Genomic DNA, 19,332 nt, shown 5'->3' on the forward strand with positions numbered 1-19,332 from the left:
ATAAAGGCGTGATAGGCTATATACATTTTATGTGGAGAAAGGCATATTTTGTGCATGACTACACATGTCCTTATAAGGCCAAGAAAATATGTTGTTTTAACAACATAACATCTCGTTATAATGAGAAAAGATGTCGTTTTAATGATATAATAGGTGTTATGATGGATTTTTTAATGAATAAAATAGTAAACTATATCAAACTAATTATAACTCTAACATCTAACCTTACTTCCCTTTTTAGGCCTAACACTCGAACACTTTGAACAAAATGTACTAAAATGTTCTGGTCTTTGAATATTGTGTCTTTGGAAAATTCTGAAGTGCTGATCATGACAATATCAAAAATATACTGCCTAGAATTGTCACATGACATATTGAGTAATCAACTGAACTCTTAACCCTTTTCTATTTCTAATGATTTGAGATCTAAGTTTGCTCCTACCTACTGTAGTAACAGAAGGGTTTGCATATGAAGAACCAATCAAATTGTAGGGAAATAATGTAATGTTTCATGTCATTTTTGCTATGCTCCTATTCTATAAAAACTGTTGAATTCCTTTTGCTGGTGGGATTCTCTCTGAAATCTGTCTGAGATCCTCCGGCCGTGATTAAAGCATATTTGAAGGCGTTGTCTGAAGTCTGTCGGTTATTATTGCTGCACAGCAAGTTAGGATTAGGGGACTCAGCCGACGTCGATGAGGAGACGCACTAGAATATAAATATTATTGAACGGGGACGTCGACTGTAGACGAGACCCAGATAAACTAACGTAGACTGTAGACGAGACCCAGGTAGACTTAGGTCAGGTGCAGCTAAGCAATAAAACATAGACCGATTACAGTATAGAGCTCTATGGCTGTGTATTGGAGACATAAAGTCAACCCCCATTAATGCTGTTCTAATAGAAGCAGGTGAAATACCATTGGAGCTCAGAAGAGAAAAATTATCACTTTCATACTGGATTAGGATAAAAGGACGTGGAGAGGAAAACCCCACAAAAATATCAATTCAGAACTGCTGGGAATATGACAAATTTAAGAGAAGTGGATTTGGGATGGACATTGAAAGGAAGAGCTAGGAAATATGGCTTGGAGTCTATAGAGTTCACTAGGACGTCCCCAATTAATAATATTCCACCATGGCTTTATCCAGCAACAGAAGTAGATATTAATATAATAGAAAAATAAAGAGAATGGCAAACGAATGAAGTGGGTAACAAAGCTAGTCTATATGTAATAAGTGTTTCAACTACCTTAAAATTTACATAGATGGGTCAAAGAATAAGCAAGGGAGTGTGGGAACCGGTGTATTCATTCCTGAGTTTAAAATATCCATTGCTAAAAGACTTTCTGATTATTTATCAGTTTACACAGCAGAATTAGTGGTAGTTATAATAGGGTTACAATGGGCTGAAGAGGTTAAACCGGATAGGGTGGTAATTTGCTCTGATTCAATCACTGTTTTGGGATGCATCCAGTCGAGGAAAAGGGATAGAGATGATCTTATCATAGAACGCTTTCAAAATTGGTTTAGGATCCATAGATATGATATTGATGTGCAGTTTTGTTGGGTGCCAGCTCATGAGGGACTGAAAGGAAATGAGGGTGCTGACTTGCAAACAAAGAAATTACAATATCAATCACTTTTCACCTTTTTAAAATGCACTAGTTTGAATAATAAAATGATGATTCACACTCTTATGCACCTTTAAAGGTTGTTTGCGATCCGCCAGAAAATGAAGAGAAGAAGCAGAAGCAGAAGAAGCAGAAGAAGAAGCAGAAGAAGAAGAAGAAGAAGCAGAAGAAGAAGCCGATAATGCACCCTGAACTGGCAGGTTCTTATAGGGGATTATATAAACAGGTTTTAAGGGGATTTCCGGAACTTAGGACTGTTCAAGACTTCGGATTTGTCCATAAAAAGACTAATGAATTATGAGGGGATTTACAAAGATGAAGACCTCAAGAACTCAGATTGTGAACACAAGGCTGACATGAGAAGATCAAGGCAGACGCTGATTCTCAGGAACGGCCTCTCCGGTGTTAGATGCTCTTGCTATTAGCATTTCCTGCAGACAAAGCTTGTAAACGATTCGTCTTTGCCTTTGTTTTCTTTTCTTTTTATATATTAGTACTTTGTATGTAAACTATTTAACCTGTAGTTAATACAAATATATTTAAAGCTACACTGTGTAATTTTTTTAGTTGATTCTTAGCAAAAAACACTTAGTTCTTTCAAAAATATATGTGCTCATTAATGTATATTTACTTCTTTCAAGTAATAAAGTATTCTCATAAGTTTATAATCTGCCATTGAAAGTACATACAGGTGAGGGGTTCGAATGCCGGTCGCCATGTTGCCCCTCCATCTTGAAACTACATTAGCCAAAGAGGGACATACCTGTAAATTCAAGCTTCGCCTTTCGCGCTTTACACTCAGTGACACCGTGACGAATGCGAGGGGGAGATTACTCGCGACTGCCGGCAGATTTGAAAGATTGCTGAAGATGGAGGATCACGCCTATTCTCGAGGACATGTAGCAGAGTCGCCAAGGAAGCGAAAGAGAGAATTAAAACGTCAACGCGACAGGCAAATCAGCAAGACCAAAGTCAATACTGGAGTAACTTTTCCCAGATGGAAAGAGCTCATGAGGAGCAAAGATTTTAAAACGGACGCCGAAGTTGCCTGCTTTCTTCTCGACAGGTAATTCAGCCTATTTGTGTAAATTCGAAGTTTTATAGTTGCTTGTCTAACCATAGCATGGTTGTGCATAACGCCAGAACGACCTCTAGTATTACTTTTCCTCACGTCAATGGTGAAAAAGTATTGTTTACCTTGTAGCATAAATCTGTGCTGCGACGGATCACAGGTGATGAATAGTTTTAAAGGCGCAATTGGACGAAGTCGAACTGGAAGCCATGTTAATCTTGGAATAATACGACCACCATAGGAGTTAAAACGCCCTTGAAATTGAAAGGAACAGAAACTAATATTCACTGGGTAGTCATATACAATTTCACCGCTAGATGGGGGAAAATATCACACAGTGTAGCTTTAATTGAAACTAAAAAGTTCACCTGCCAAAAGTCTCCCAGATTGAGCTGAACTGAACACGGAGAAGTCTTCTGTGACCTATTTACTGTAAGTATGAAAATACAAATGCTTATGATTTAGGACAGATTTGACTTTAACCTTTTTAACCTGATAATAATCAAAATTTGGTAAAAGGTGTTTAAATAAATATGCACCACAATACATATGCGCACATATACATGATATACATACAGTACATATACACACACATATACACAAGGCACACATAAGAAATAATGAGAAAATATTTGTATTGAGTTTAACAGGGAATATTATATCATCTTCAAGCTCAGCACTTACTCAACCATAATCTGAACATGTTATTTCACTGTGTGGTTTTGTTTTTGGGTTTGTTCACGTTATGTTTCCTTGTCTGTCATGTGTTCCCTTGTCTGTGTCATATTGTCATTGTTTCATTGTTCACAGGTGTCCCTTGTCTAGTCATTAGTCTTGTGTGTATTTTAGCCCTCATGTTTGCCATGTGTTTTTGTCTAGTATTGTTAGCTGTAAACCACTGCTTGTAAGTTCATGTTTTTCATGCCTTTTGGTTCATGTTTGTTTTTGTTATAAATAAACTGCACTTGAGTTCTCTCAACTTGCCTCCAGTGGATCTTTACACACTGAGAGAAGCTCAGCTGTAGTATTAATGTAAAAAAGAGAAAGTAAGAGACTCTATAACATCTCAGCGTTTATGATTGAACATGCAGCTCTCAAAGCATTATGGGTAGAATCTCTCTACAATCTATCCTGATTCATCAACACAGTTTCACTGATGATCCAATAAAAATCCAAAACCCAGGATAGAGCGGTTGAGTGAATGTGGTCTGGACTGTGTGGATGAGGCTCATCGTGTCAGAGACGCTGTAGAAGGACAGAGTTCCTGCACTGTGATCCACACACACTCCTATTCTACTGTGATCCACACACACTCCTATTCTACTGTGATCCACACACACTCCTATTCTACTGTGATCCACACACACTCCTGTTCTACTGTGATCCACACACACTCCTGTTCTACTGCTGATGGGCTCTACAGGGAGTTCAGTCACTATGTTATTGTGAATGAATGTGTAACTGGAGGAAGAGCAGAACAAACTCCAGGACTGATCATTATATCCAAACTCACACTCTATACCCTGTCCCTTCCTGCTGATGCTCTTATATGACACTGATATAGACACATTAATCCCACTCCACTCAATCTCCCAGTAACAGCGTCCACACACACTCTCTCTACACAACACCTGCCACACATTATCAAATCTGTCTGGATGATTAGGATACGACTGAAGCTTTGGGTAAGTGTAAGTAATCACTCTGTTCCTGTCAGACAGACGGAGGTGTTTATTCACTGTGTTCAGATCCAGATTGAGCTGATGGGAATCTGATGGAGATAAAACACATCAGAATCAGGAATTATGAATCTGTCTGATCTTTTAATGTATCTTAACACTTCATGTTCAATATATCATCAGTGTCTCAGTGCAGTTTACCAGATATCCTGAGCAAATCATCATTTACATGATCAACTCTAAAACTCTTCTGTCATGTTTTCTTTCACTTCTCCAGGAAGAACAAGAACACACTCAGTGAGTTTTTCTGCTTGTTTTCTCAGTGACTTACATTGTAGGAAGTCGTTCCTGGTCCTGGGAACAATGTTGGAGAAAGTGACTGTGGAAATCAACAGACATGAAGAGTGTGATTATCATGTCAAGAGAAAATGATCCCTGCATCCGTTCCTAAGACATTTCTAATATGATCTTCTACATGATCTGAGATGATGGAGGATCATTTCTGAGAGCAGAATCTCCAGGACTTTACCTCTGTCAGAGATCTTCTTCAGCTCCTCTTTGCAGAAATCCTCCAGTTTGTCTCTCAGCTGACGGACAGATTCTCTCACGCCATCAAAAGAGGAGAGAGAAGTGAAGGGATTGTCATTTACGTCAGTAGATTCAGGAGGAGCTGAGAGAGACTGGAAACTCTAGAGAAAACAGAAATCAAAGCTCATCACCGCCACACTTCATCAATAACCAGGGCTGCGTTTCCCAAAAGCATCGTAAGCCTAAGTAGATAGTAAAAACGATCGTACGACTGATCTTAATATTACGGTCTGTTTCCCAAAAGCATCGTAACTTAAGTAGCACTTAAAAATTATCTTAGATCTACGAGTGCTCTGGAGTAATCGTAAATCCCTAAGTGCCTCATAAGAAGACTGAGTTATGAGGTCACCTGCAGGACAACCGGCAGATTACACCTTTATTCAAGTGAAATGTAATTATAAGGTTTTGATTGTACTTTAAGTTTATTGTACACTTTATTACTCGTTTTTTGTTTAAATGAATTTCTAAATTAAATAATTAAAAAGGGCAGAAAACAAAAACAAAAAAAATGGAAATAATTTAATCCATTAATTTTAATCTCAATTAAATGAATGAACATTTTTTTTTATAAAAGATGACATGCTTCAAAGACTGGGAAAAATAGGGATGAACTAAAAAAATCTGTCAATGACTTGTACCATGTATTGGGCATTTCTTGGTTGGCCATCATGTGGCCCCATCATGCCATCTTTGACCTCCTCCTCCTCCTCCACCACCTCTTCATCTTATTCCTCCCTATAAGGACACTCTCATATGTCCTGACTACAACTACAAAGATTCTCAAACTGCTGAGGTGTGTGGCTGCAGTCTGGACAACAGAAGATGGAGGCTGAGACCTGTTTGGAGGACTAGGAGATGTGCTGGGAGATGGCAGATGAAACTGATAGTTCCTCTGAGCATGAAGGACCTGACTCAGGCTCAGGTTGAGTTACCCCTACTCCTCCATGGATGTCAATACCACCACAAATGACAAGGCCTTTTCTTCCTCTGCTGTGAAAAGGGAGGACTCATTGGGCCCACCACCTGTTTTATTAAATGTTGTCCTCTGCAGTGCCCATTTCCTTTTAGCAAGGCTTGCCACTTCTTCCTGACCTCCTTCCCTGATCTTTTTATGCCCCTAGTTGCAGTCAGTTTTCTAGCAATATCCTCCTAAATGTTTTGTTTTTATTTATTTGTTTGACTGCCCTTAAACCTGCTGAAAATAAAACGTTTGGATAGCTCCACCTCATATAAAATGACATTAATCTCCCTCTTTTAGGAATTTTTTTTTTTTTTTTTGGTTCAGCCATTTTGCTGGTGTCTCCACCCGAAGGTTTGTGCTTTTTATAGATTTCAAAATACAAGCGTGTGCTACAATTACGAGCCATTCTACAAGGTGACATTTCAGCACTTGACAAAAGGACAGCGACTCTTAAGTAGCACTTAAAGCACAGCTGCGAACGATCGTGCTAAGTGCATTTTTGTGAAACGTTCATAAAGTCGCTCGTAGAAAATCCTCGTAAGTGCTAAGATCCATCGTTATCTGGAAACGCAGTCCTGCTCTACTGTCAGATTTGTGCGGCTCTTGTTGATCTTTAGTAACTCTCCTCAATCCAGCACTTTCACAGCATCAGCTTCATTCTTCTCATATTCATTATGTGACATTAGAGACACACGTTCTAGCGTTTGCCATTTACACTAAATGTGAACTTCCTAGGAAATCAATTTAAGCTCAATATTAGCTTGAGAAATACATGATTTTAATTAGAAATACTGTGATCATAAATCGAAATTTAGTGTGTTTTGAAATTATATATTTAAGAAATTAATTGGCAGAATAAACCAAATAATTAAAAATAAATTCCAGAAAACACAAAAGTGATTCATTTAGATGTGGAAATAAAACCGAGAGGTCAGTAATATACCAACATCTCTCTCATATTAAATATTTTAAATAATCATATTATTATCCTGATAAAACGCATCAATCTCGGTCTTAGCTGTATTATATCATGTTAATTTGACTCAGAAAAGTTAAATTACATTCTTTAATGGGAATGTCATTAAAGCCTTTGTTTTATTCACAGAATTAAAGGGCAAACTTTGCTAAATTCATATTTGTGTGATGAAAAGCCGTTAATATGTGATATTTTTTGGCTTTGTTAATTTAATTTACTATGAAATGTGAAGTACTAAACACTACTTTATAACTTTTAATAAAGCACTTTAAGTTTCATTGAAAAAATAATAGGTTACTGTTGCATTATTGAAAGTGAAGAATCAATACTGTTGAATTATCAAATGAAATAATATAACATTTCTCCTTTTATTCTAAACATTGTCCATTTATTTTTCGTTGAATATATCGTGTGCGAGCTACTTTACAGTTCCCGCTGGATTTCATTCTCTGAATTTTAAGCTTAATAAAGCCTGAACCTCGTCATCGGTCCATCGGTCGTATTTTTTAAACTACATTGTTGATTTGAATATCATTTTTGTTTAAAAAATGGTGGTTGAAATAAAAATGCTGCGTGGAGTCAACCAATCAAAATGTGGCATGAACTCAACCAATCAGCATGTTCAGCGCCCAAGTCCCAGCCCTGAAAGTTCCTGAACTTCAAGAAAGTACTACCTCCCGGATACCCTGGTTCCTGCGGTGGAAACACACGGAGTACCAGCCCAAAGACCCTAGTTCCTGGGGAAAGTTCCTGCGGTGGAAACGCCGCTTAATTTGTAAAAAAAAAAGTACCATAAAAAGTACCATATCAATGCTTAGAAATGTTGCTATTTAGGTTTTGAGTGTGTAAGTTTTGGGAAGGGGCAAAATGTTCAGAAACGGCCCTGGGGTGCGTTTCCCGAAAGCATCGTTGGCCAACTATGGTCGCAAGTTCCGTCGTTACCAATAGAGTTCAATGGACATTGCGATGAACTTGCGACCATAGTTGGCCAACGATGCTTTCGGGAAACGCACCCCTGGTCTCATTGTAGACTTGAGTAGATTCGCTCAGGAAAAGCAGTTCAAAAATCTACGAGCAGACTGAACATTATTTATAACTTTTGAGCAGTTAGTGACACTGAAATCCACAAGGACTCTTAGGACACGATCCCAAGGTCAGGTTTTGTGTGGTTTCAGTATGTTGAAGCATTGCTAATATACAGACTTCATGTTTAGGGTCTTCATGGTCAAATTTATCAATGTTTTAAAGGCAAACAATTATGAAAATACTGTCAATTCTGTATAAGTTTTAAAATCATCTGATGCAACTTTGATGAATATTACTCAAATTGCTCCCATCAAGGTCACGAATTTCACCATTATATGAGAAATCAGAAGGAAAAACTAGGTAAAAAAGTACAAATGTGAGTGAAGTTGATCAGATGTGAGTCTGACTGATGATTATATAATAACCGAACACACAGATCAACACTTCAGTCAGCGGCTCATTCTGCCCTCATGAAATGTTTCTCTGTGAGTCTCTTGCTCAAGTCCACTATGATCCTGGGCCCGTATATATAAAACTTCTCTATATAAAAAAAAGAGAATAGTCTCAAGCTTTGACTTAAGTGTCACAAAATTCTTAGTAAAAAGTAGGACTTCTCTAAGAGTTGGAGACTTTTATAATGAAGCTAAAAGCAAATTTCAGCAAAGTCTAAAGTTTGTTGCACACTGAGAACGAAAATTTCTGATGAGCCTAAGTCATCACCGGTGCACTGCTATTTTTTACCGTCGTTAAAAATGAGTTATTACTTTCATTTCTGCAGTTAGAACATTGATTTGTTTAAAACTATTAAAATAGAATACCTTGATGATCAAGCTTTTATCGTTTGATCAACTCGGTCATCATTTAACTACAATACATTATGGGCCCTATTTTAACGATCTAAGCTCATGGTCTAAAGCGCACAGTGCAAGTGCACTTAGAGTGTGTCCGAATCCACTTTTCCTAGTTCAACGACGGGAAAAATGGTCGGCGCTCCCGGCACATGGTCTAAAAGGGTCGTCCCTATTCTCTTAATGAGAAACCAATCAGAGTCTCATCTCCCATTCCCTTTAAAAGCCAGTTGCTATTTGCAAGCGGAAAAACTGAACGCTTCTCTAGCGAGGAAACAGATTTGCTCATGGGCAAGGTTAAAGCGCTCAAGCAAACCATCTACGGGACAAAGTGTTTGCGCGTTGTGGACCCGCCTATAGGCGCATATTAGTAGCGCATCTTTAAATAACAAATAAAAAAAATTGTCCTGTTCTTCTCGATCTCTGTTACCTGCAGGAAATGTATGTGATCCTGTGTGTGTGAAAGCTGCTCCAGCTCAGCGTCTCTCCTCCTCAGATCATTGATCTCCTGCTGCAGTCGCTCCAGTCGTTCTTCAGCTCGACTCACTGCAGTCTTTTCCTGATCTCTGATCCGCTGTGTCGTCTCAGAGCGGCTTCTCTCAATGGAGCGGATGAGCTCAGTGAAGATCCTCTCACTGTCCTCAACTGCTGTGTGTGCAGAGCGCTGTTAGGACACACATCACAATCACACAGTGAGCTTCAGTGAGTCCTGACTGAGACTTCTCAGACTTCTCTTCTTCTCCAGACTCACCTTATGAGACTCTACAGCCTCTCTCAGCTGCTGAAGATCTTTCTCTTTCTGCTGGATCCTCTGCTGGAACGACCTCTGCGTCTCCTTCAGCTGCTTCTGCAGCACAAACCAATAACACAGATGGCACTTTATACTGTCACTATATCATCATGTGAAGAGTTTAAAAAAAGTTTGTTGATAAATGTTTACGGTGTATTTTCACCATATTTTCTGTTAAGTTAAATGCAAAGCACAAATACGCTCAGCAGTGAAAGTCCACTTACAGCTGCTGTTCACTTCTGTGACGTCTGCAGTGTGAATGATGTTTCCTGATCATATGGTGCCAGTATAAATAGTGTCAACATTATTTCATCAGTGTGTAGTTTCATACCTGTTTCTCTGTCCTCTGTGCTGCTGCTGATACAGTGTCGTGGTTTTTATGATCGTCCATCGAACACAGCAAGCATATAAACTTCTGGTCAGTGCGACAGAAAACCTCAAGGAGTTTATCATGTGTTTGGCAGATCATCTCCTGCAGTCGTCCAGTGGCATCAGTCACTTTATGTGGCTTACGGGAGAAATATTCTTCATGACGGTCAAAATGAGTTTGACAGTAAGACTCCAGACACACCAGACAGGACTTGACGGCTTTGTGTTTTCTTCCAGTACAGACGTCACACTGCACATCTCCAGCTCCAGCGTAACAGTCAGCAGGAAGTTTAGTCTTCTTCAGTTTCTCCACCACTTCAGCCAGCATGGTGTTTTTAGCTAAAGCAGGTCTTGGCCTGAAGGTCTGTCTGCACTGAGGGCAGCTGTAGACTCTAATCTGATCCTCCTGATCCCAGCAGCCTGTAATACAAATCTTACAGTAACTGTGTCCACAGGAAGTGGTCACTGGATCCTTCAGGAGATCCAGACACACTGAACACATGAACTCATCCTGAGAAAATCTGGCTTCTGCCATTTTACTGCATGAATACTGAGACACAAACACACAACAGCTCAACTGCACTTCAGTTTCTCTTTCTCAAACTCTTCCTGCTTCCTGGTTCTGTGTTAGAGTGACGTGTGCAAAACACACTTGATGGTTTATCAAGTCTATAAACCATCATAAAGCCTCATTCCTGCCGAGTTCAGATTCTACAACAATGAATGCAAAAACATTAACTGTAAACCCTAATGCTCAAAATAATTAATTGGTTTGAGAAGGGTAAATTTAAATTAAACAAATTAGTTATCTTTTATATGTATTTAGAACTTTATTTTTCTTCTGAGTTTACAAAACTGACACATTGTAAGTAATCTGGATTGTTTAATTGTTTCGAGTTTTATGAATTTGTTTCTTTGAATTTACGGGTTTATGTAACCGATTACCTCAAATATTTTGAGTTCCCTTTCATGCTGCGTCGAGACACTGTGGGAACGCCCCTGCGTGATTGCATCATGAAGCACGTGTGAAATTAGTCCAATGGTGTGATGAGACATCATAGGCGGGTGACGTCACAGACCAGGAAACTATAAAGCATACCTAGAAACAGACCGCGCTAGCTTCTGTGTCAGCAAGCGCTGTCTGTGATACTGTTTCTGTCTATTTAGTGTTGGATTGGCATTGCAGTTACACACACACACACACATATATATATATATTATGGTGAACAAGCAGCGGTTTAAGAAGTGTGCTTTTCCCTGCCCTTGTTTCCTTACGGGTGGGGACACACACGATCTTTGTGTTGCTTGTTTGGAAATGGATCATGCCCAGTCAGTTCTCGAGGGGGCTGACTGTGAGCATTGTGAGAAGCTGTCCGTGAGGACACTACACTCCCGCCGATCATTCTTTGAGGAGGACGGTTCGGCTCTCGTTCCTCATGGTTCGGGTCTTGCTCATCATGGGGTTCGCAAATGGTTCTGTCAGAGGGGTTTGAGACCGGCGCATATATCTCAGCCTTCACCTGCCAGATCCAGTGCTTTATCTCAGGAAGAAGCACCCGCTGCAGTTTTTTCTCCTCGGGGTGAGGCGCCAGTGCTACAGTTATCCAGTTCTGAGGATCTGGATGTTGTAAGCATTGATGCAGAGGATATTGAGGATTCACCACCTCATACCCCAGCTTATGAGGAGATTATGGAGGTTGTGACTCGTGCTGTAGCTAAATTAAATATCGATTGGCCAGCTGAAAAAGAAGGAAGTACAAAAGAATGCCTGCTGGATAAAGGTTTCTTACCATCCAGATCACAGCCTTCTCGTCGCGGACTGCTGTTTTTTCCCGATCTCCAGACTGAGGTGTTGAAATCGAGGAAGAAACCGGTCTGATATTGTGTTTTCAGCCAAACTATCAAAGAATAGTCAAACTATAGTAATATCACCGGGCTGAAACAAAACAACATGTTTATGTGACGATGCCCCGGGCTGAAGAGACGCTTGCGAGCTATCTCTGTCCTGAGTCTGTATCATCACTAAAGTCCCAGACATTACCCACCAAGCCTCTCAAAGCTACATTGACGCTGGTGGGTAAAGTGAGTTCGGCAGCAGGTCAGGCTGCAGCATGTTTGCATACAATGTCTATATTGCAAGCATATCAGGGTGACATGCTAAGGGACCTAGATGAAAGTGAGGAAGTAAGCGCTGATGCAATTCAAGAATTGTGTCCCGCTACAGATTTGTCTCTTACTGTACGTACACACCGCCGCCGACTTGAGCAGTTAATGTTCAGCGGCAAGCAGCGGCAAAATGCCAGCAACCAATCGGAATATAGACGTCCTTCGCGCTGGCTGATTCCGGAGAAACATACGATGTAAACTTTCGTTCCTACCAAAACATTAGCTCCGAGAAATTGGAGGAGAAGCTGTCTTGCCAGTAGGGCTGCAATGTATCGTTTAAGCTGATTAATTGCACAGTTTAACCATCATAGAGTGAAAGTTTATCATTTGCATGTGTTTTTAAGTCCTGTCAGTTTAACAGGGTGCGCTTGACAGGGCATATATAGAACGAGCAGAGAGAAAGAGACAAGATCTGGGGACTGTCCACATCTCAAAGAAGGCTTCGACTAAGAAGAAGTCCTGACGCAGAGGGCAGAAACAGATTCCACTTCATTACACGGTGCCCGTTTCTCTTCGGCACCCTCTAGGGCCGCAGTGCTGCCAGTTCGGTTGTTCCCTGCCGGTTCGCCGTTTCAGGGCGCAGAGGTGGCTGTTCGACCAATACCAGAGGCCAGTCTAGAGAGGCTGGTCCCCTTAGCAGATTTTCTGGCAGCATGGAAAAAACTGCTAAATATATCTCATTGGGTCCTGCTCACAATAGAAAAAAGTTACAGAATTCAGTTTGGTTCTCGTCCGCACAGATTTCTAGGGGTCCTCCCTAAGGTGGTGGACCCCGAGCAGGCTTTGGTTAAGGAGCAAGAAGTACAAAATCTTCTGTGAAAGAAGGCTATAGAAAGGGTTCATCCTCCCAGCAGGGAGTCAGGGTTTTACAGCCGTTACTTCACTGTTCCAAAGAAGGATGGAGGGCTGCGTCCTATTCTAGACCTGCGTCAACTAAACTGCAGGGTTCAGAAACTTAAGTTCAAAATGCTTATACCCAAACAGATTGTGTCACAGATTCAGTCCAAGGACTGGTTTGTCACGATAGATTTGAAGGATGGGTACTTCCATGTAGCCATCCATCCTCATCACAGGAAGTTCCTTAGGTTCGCTTTCGGGGGCGATGCCTCTTGTACATGAGACCCCTGCAGTGGTGGCTCAGAACCAAGGGGTTTGCTCCGAGGGGAAATCCGTTTCGCATGATCAAGGTCACACGGCAATGCCTACGTGCCTTAGTCATGAGGAAGAAAAACATTGTTTCCTTGCCCAAGTCCCAGTGTTGGGGGCTTCTTGTTGCAGTGTAACGCTAACGACAGATGCTTCCCTCACAGGTTGGGGGCGATCATGAGTGGTCGCTCGGTGCAAGGACTGTGGCAGGACCTTCTACTTTCTTGGCACATAAATCGGCTAAAAATGATGGCGGTGTTTCAAGCTCTCAAACACTTCCTCCCAGACCTGAGGAGCCATCATGTGCTTGTCTGCATGGACAACACATCGGTGGTCTCTTACATCAACCATCATGGGGGTCTGAGGTCAAGTCACTTATGCAAACTGGCTCACCAGATCCTCCTGTGGGCCCAAAGGAAATTAATGTCTCTCAGGGCAGTATATATAAAGTTGAGGCTGAGGCCCGGGGAATGGAGACTTCACCCCGAGGCGGTGAAGCTCCTATGGGAGAAATTTGGTCAAGCACAAGTAGACCCATTTGCATCTTCAGAGACAACTCACTGTCCCATGTGGTTCTCCCTCACACATCTAGCTCCCCTGGGGAGATGGTTCAGGTGTGGCCCAGGCTACACTTGTATGCTTTTCCTCCGATATCTCTGCTCCCGGGAGTTCTGGAGAGGGTTCGCCGGTACAGGGCCCGTCTACTATTAGTAGCCCTGTACTGGCCGGCCCGAGTTTGGTTCTCAGACCAAGTGTGCCTTCTAGATGGCTCTCCGATGGAGATTCCGATCAGGAGGGACCTATTGTCCCAAGCAGGGGGCACGATTTATCACCCTCGCCCGTAGTTGTGGAAACTGTGGGCCTGGCCCCTGAGGGGGCCCAGCTCATAGAATCTGGTCTCTAGACTGAGGTTGTGGAGACCATACTCCAGTCCAGAGCTCCCTCCACGAGAAGACTGTTTACACTGAAGTGGAGACTATTCTCTTCTTGGTGTAGAGAATGTCAGTTGGATCCAGTCAACTGCCCCGTTGGTTCAATACTTGATTATTTGCAAGAACGTTTCTTTGCTGGATTATCTCCTTCCATCTTAAAGGTGTATGTGGCGGCTATATCTGCTTACTGGGGTGTGCCATATAATACCATCCACGATAACACCGGTATAAATTTTTACATGATAAAAAAAGTGTAATATCGCGATATCAATGACATAGCAACGTGATGACGTATGGCGCATTTATGTTACCTAGCGCGCACAACAACAACACCTGTCTGAGAGTAAGAGCAGCATGTCAGCCTCCGATGACGATTTAGTACCTAAAAAGGAGCTACTTCAATAGTATTTTAAAGGGGTGATTAGTGTGTAATGTTGCTGTTTGAGCATAAACAACATCTGCAAAGTTACAACGCTCAAAGTTCAAAGCAAAGGAAGATATTTGCTTTTAAAGAAATTATTTTTTAAGGACTACAACAAATGGCTGGTAGGGACTACACAACATTCCTCCTGGGTTAGTGACATCACCAACCCTAAAATTTACATAAACCCCGCCCCCGGGAACTTTACATATTGTAAAGTTCTCGGGGTCCCGGGGGTAAAGTCCATGTTGAGAAGAGGAAGAGTTGTTATAGTCGAACACATTTGTGAGTCTGCTCAAGCTGTCGCATCCATCTTTTCACATGCAATACAGTATGTAACACAAATGCAATATCATGTCACTCTGTATGCAGTGCCGTTGCAGGTGGGGTGCGAGGCCCTGTGCGAACTTGAAATGCGAGGCCCTGCTCTTTGATTTGGATGCTCAATTTCACATGAATAACAGTCACACGGACGTAGCTGTTCTAGTTCTAGTAGTAGCACGCATAATCTCGCTGCAATACGTTTTTATCAAGTAGAATAATACAGCATAATCATGCACATAGTCTCAGCTATGACTTTTTGCTATTTATTTCAGAGGGAAAAAAATCAACTGTGCAACAAGTGGCTAATCGTGTATCTTAACGGTCCAGTGGTAGAATTTTCGCCTAGCGTGTCAGAGGTTCTGGGTTCTAATCCACACTCATATATATATTTTTTTTTTTTTCATCAAAAACGATTATGTTCATCAGTGGTTGTATATCAAGCAGGGACACATTTGTGTGCATTATGTTTTGTGATTTCACCAGAACGAAGAGAGTATCCGCAACAGATTGAAGCGCACGTCCGAGTGAAGACAGTGCGGCGTGTGCGCGAGCCACGCGAGAAAACATTGTATCCACTCCACTGATCGCAGCGGCAACGAGCACTTTGATCACTTGATTTAAAAAACACATTTCAGGGCTAGATCGTCTCTTAATGAATTATTTATTTGTAAAATTGGTACATTTGTGCCGCAAGATGTTTTAAAAAGTGGTGGGGACAAAAAAACATAAAAAATTAAATAATAAAAAAACAGCAGGATTGCGAGGCCCCCTAGTGGCGCGAGGCCCTGTGCGGTTGCACAGTTCGCACAGTCTATGCGACAGCTTTGTCTGTATGCATCTTACAACATAGGGCTGCACGATTATGACAAAAATCATAATTGCCGATTATTCCCTTGAAATTGTAATTGCGATTATTAATTACGATTATCACAATTTACATTGAATATATATATGTATATATATATACATGTATATATAGGCATATTATAATACATGTTTACACAAAAATTGTTAACACTGTCGTAGAAATTTTAGACTGTATATTAAACTAACCATGTTTCTAACATCTAACCTTAATGGAACAGGATGTACTGTACACAGCCAATGGAAAACTTTTTGTGAGTGCGAATGTGTGTGTAAAAATAACAAAGTTTGGGAAATGAAACTAGACAGTCTGTTAGAATCTTGTGATTAACAAATGAAGTCATCATTAAAACAAAGTTTGTTTTACCCAGTAACAGAGGGGTTTGCATATGAAGAACCAATCAAATAGTGGGGAAATTATGTAATGCAGCCTGACATTTATGTCATACCTCTATACTATAAAAACTGTTGTATTCTTGTGCACTGTGGGATTTCTCAATGGAATTTGTCTGAGATCCTCCGGCCTTGATTCTTCTTGGGAGAGTTTCTCTGAGAACTGCTCGAAGACTCTATCGGCCGTTATTAAAGCATTTAGAGGACATTTGCTGATGTCTGTCTGTTATTACTGCTGCGCAGCAGGTCAGTTTAGGGAAGCAAGAAGTTAGAGTAAGAGACTCAGCCAGTTGTCGACGGAAGACGCAAAGAGCTAGAGTATAAAGGTTATTAATTGTCGATTTGTAGACGCTAGATAGTCAGGGTTTAGGGAAAAATCCACTACAACACACACACACACACACAAGTACTGTCCCCCTTTACTTAACATACACATAAATTGTAAGAATATGACTAATTAACTAAAGTTAACATTAGGCCTATGCTAAAGCTATTAAATAGCAATCCCAAACTAGTTTTTGTTAATACAATGTTAGTATGAGCCACCACAGTCATTTATAAATATAAAAAATAACACGAAGTGAAAATAAAGTGGCATTTTGGGGTTAATATGGAAACGACAGTTACCATGGTGAATGCACAATACTAACAAGAACAGTTAAGTAAACATGGAAACTGCTCCTAAGCGAATAGAATGAAAATACACGACAGCTAACACACGACGTACCATTAACGTGATTTATTGGTATTTCACTTTTATTTCGTGACTTACTAATTTACAACGTAACGAAGTTGCATGCTCATAGTTTCCTTTGCACTTTATATACAGTGAAGCGATACACAGCGCGCGCCGCCGCATTTGCACGTGCAATTGAAGAGTGTGCGCTACGAGCACAATAGCCTATAACGTTTGACAGGAAAGGAATGTCTGTTTTTCTGAGGTGAAAGACTTCTTATTTCAGCGTACACTTACGTCACTGCCTGGTAGTTCCAATTGTGCTGGGTTTTCTTAAGTAGTTGTGATTTGCCTCTCATAACTTAACATGCTCTAAACACACGCACGCAGAGTGGATTTTCTTTTGTAATCGTGGCATCCGTAATCGTAATCGCAATTAGAAATTCGATTAATTGTGCTGCCCTATTACAACAGTTCACACACGAGCGATTTTATAGATTATCATGACGGAATATGCTAATCAAAGACTTGAAGATTGTTAAATCCACATCAGCAACATAAATTTATCAACTACTAAAAAGTATTTATAGTGAAACAGATTTATTGTTGTAGATTAATAGTGCGGGCCCTGTGTGGGCTTAGTGAGGGCTTCCTGGGGGCTAAGTGAGGGCTGCCCATGCAGGGCCAGCGCTGAGGGGCCAACGTTTTGCCAATGAGCAAATTCTCATGGGCCCTGCGCTGGCAGCCCACTGGGGGCCCTTAGGCTAGCCCTAAGTGGGCCCGTAAAGGGCCAGTGCAGGCTTGTTTGCAGGGTAACCATTCAGAAACGTCCTGTTGCTTCTATATGTTGTCACTTCTTCTTGAGTCTCTCCATCTTTGTCCGACTCATTGAAACATAAAAGGCAGAACCGTTTCTGACATTTTAGTGCTTGTCTGCATGAGGTAATCGGAGCTGCTAACACCCACACACACAGGAGCTGTTGAAGCTCCACCCTCTGTTCTTGCAGTTCATTTGCATTTAAAGGGACACACACGACACAACACATTTTTACTGACCCTCAAAAAGGGACAACTTTAAAGGGTAACTAAACCCTAAACCAACTTTTTTTTCGTTAACGATCTGTAAGACTGGGGCTTTATTAGTGCTGTTTAATGATTCGAGTAACTTTTTTGACATTTGGGTATAAAGTGTTTTAATTCTACAATATATGGTGTAAAAACGTCTGAGTGCTGCCCTCCTCAGGTTGAACGCTGGCTACTGCAGTTGAATTTTTCTATTGGATGTTGCAGTACTGCGTTACGTAAGCAGGAACGAGCTCACCACGCCCTTGGCAGTATAAGAACATTGTTTCGTCAAAACCACTGTAGCGAGTCAGGAGTTGGAATTGTGAGTATCAAAAACGATCAGGATAGCGTATTTTAGAATCTATTTAGTATAGCATTTAGATGATTTATTGTAGCCTAGGTAGTTAATTAGCATATTTGTTAGTGTAGTATTGTTAGAAGCATAGTTAGTTAGTAGCATAGTATTGCATCAGTTAAGATTAGGGGTGCAACGGATCAAAAAACTCACGGTTCGGATCGTTTCTCGGATCAGAGTCACGGATCGGATCATTTTTCGGATCCGCAAAAAAACAAGACAAATAAACATAAGTTTTGTCTTTTTGTTTATTAACACTTTTAAATTATTAAATTAAAATATATAAAATAAACAGTGGGTGCGCGACGGGATGTCATAACGTGGCTCAAGCACTTTCAGCATGTATTTAAAGCAGGATGTCCCGATACCACTTTTTCACTTCCAATATGATAACCGATGCAGCAGCTTTGGCTATTTGTCGATACCGATATCAATCCGATATTTTTATTTTATTCTTGAACTAATAGGCCTACTAGGCTACTAATAATAAAATATATGGAAGTACTTTGCTCAATTAGCCACATAAAAACATCTCACTCAAATAGAGAACAAATACCTCTCTCTCTCTCTCTCTCTCTCTCTCTCTCTCTCTGACACACACACACACACACATTCCAGCATTGAAATCTTGACATCGCAGCATGTTCATTTTGCTGCGCTCACACCAAACGCGAATAGAGCGTCAAATTCGCGTCTATCGCGTCTAGTTCGATGCTTGAACAGTTTGAATCCATTCGCGTGTCCAAAGCTTTCCAGCAGACTTGGAAATTAGGCGCCAGTGGTTACATGCACTTGGCCTGGAAGACCGTGAGTTCCCGCCTAGAGCTCAAGTGTGCAACCTGCAATAAGGTGAAATGGGCTTCTCCACACAGCTCTCACTGAAAAGCGACGCAGTGCCAAAAGCTGCACCTCCTGCATGGACATAACACACTTTTTGTGATGACCAGAGAAATTGGGTTCAGCTCCAGATCTGCAGGTGTGCAGGCTAACATGAAGCCCATGAGGAGAAGCAAAGGTGATTTTGAATACTATGGAGCTTTTGAATGT

The 19,332-nt window shown here is 40.9% G+C and overlaps 1 protein-coding gene across 2 annotated transcripts; it reads right to left on the reverse strand.

The window, feature by feature from the left end:
• Positions 1–3,324: 3,324 nt before the first annotated feature.
• Positions 3,325–10,569, reverse strand: LOC311298978 (tripartite motif-containing protein 16-like). 2 transcript variants are annotated; one of them, XM_084422363.1, is made up of 7 exons: positions 9,906–10,569; positions 9,536–9,631; positions 9,215–9,448; positions 4,915–5,074; positions 4,717–4,764; positions 4,085–4,477; positions 3,766–4,002 (listed from the first exon to the last, which is right to left on the reverse strand). In XM_084422363.1, the coding sequence occupies exons 1-7, from the start codon at positions 10,476–10,478 to the stop codon at positions 3,995–3,997; spliced, it is 1,512 nt and encodes a 503-aa protein (XP_084278489.1). In that variant the 5' UTR covers positions 10,479–10,569; the 3' UTR covers positions 3,766–3,994. The 2 variants fall into 2 exon arrangements, with proteins under 2 accessions (XP_084278488.1, XP_084278489.1); XM_084422362.1 differs by having other exon boundaries at positions 3,325–4,477.
• Positions 10,570–19,332: the final 8,763 nt, after the last annotated feature.

Source organism: Rutilus rutilus (assembly GCF_951802725.1).
Source record: "Rutilus rutilus genome assembly, chromosome: 10".
NCBI classification, from domain to species: domain Eukaryota; kingdom Metazoa; phylum Chordata; class Actinopteri; order Cypriniformes; family Leuciscidae; genus Rutilus; species Rutilus rutilus.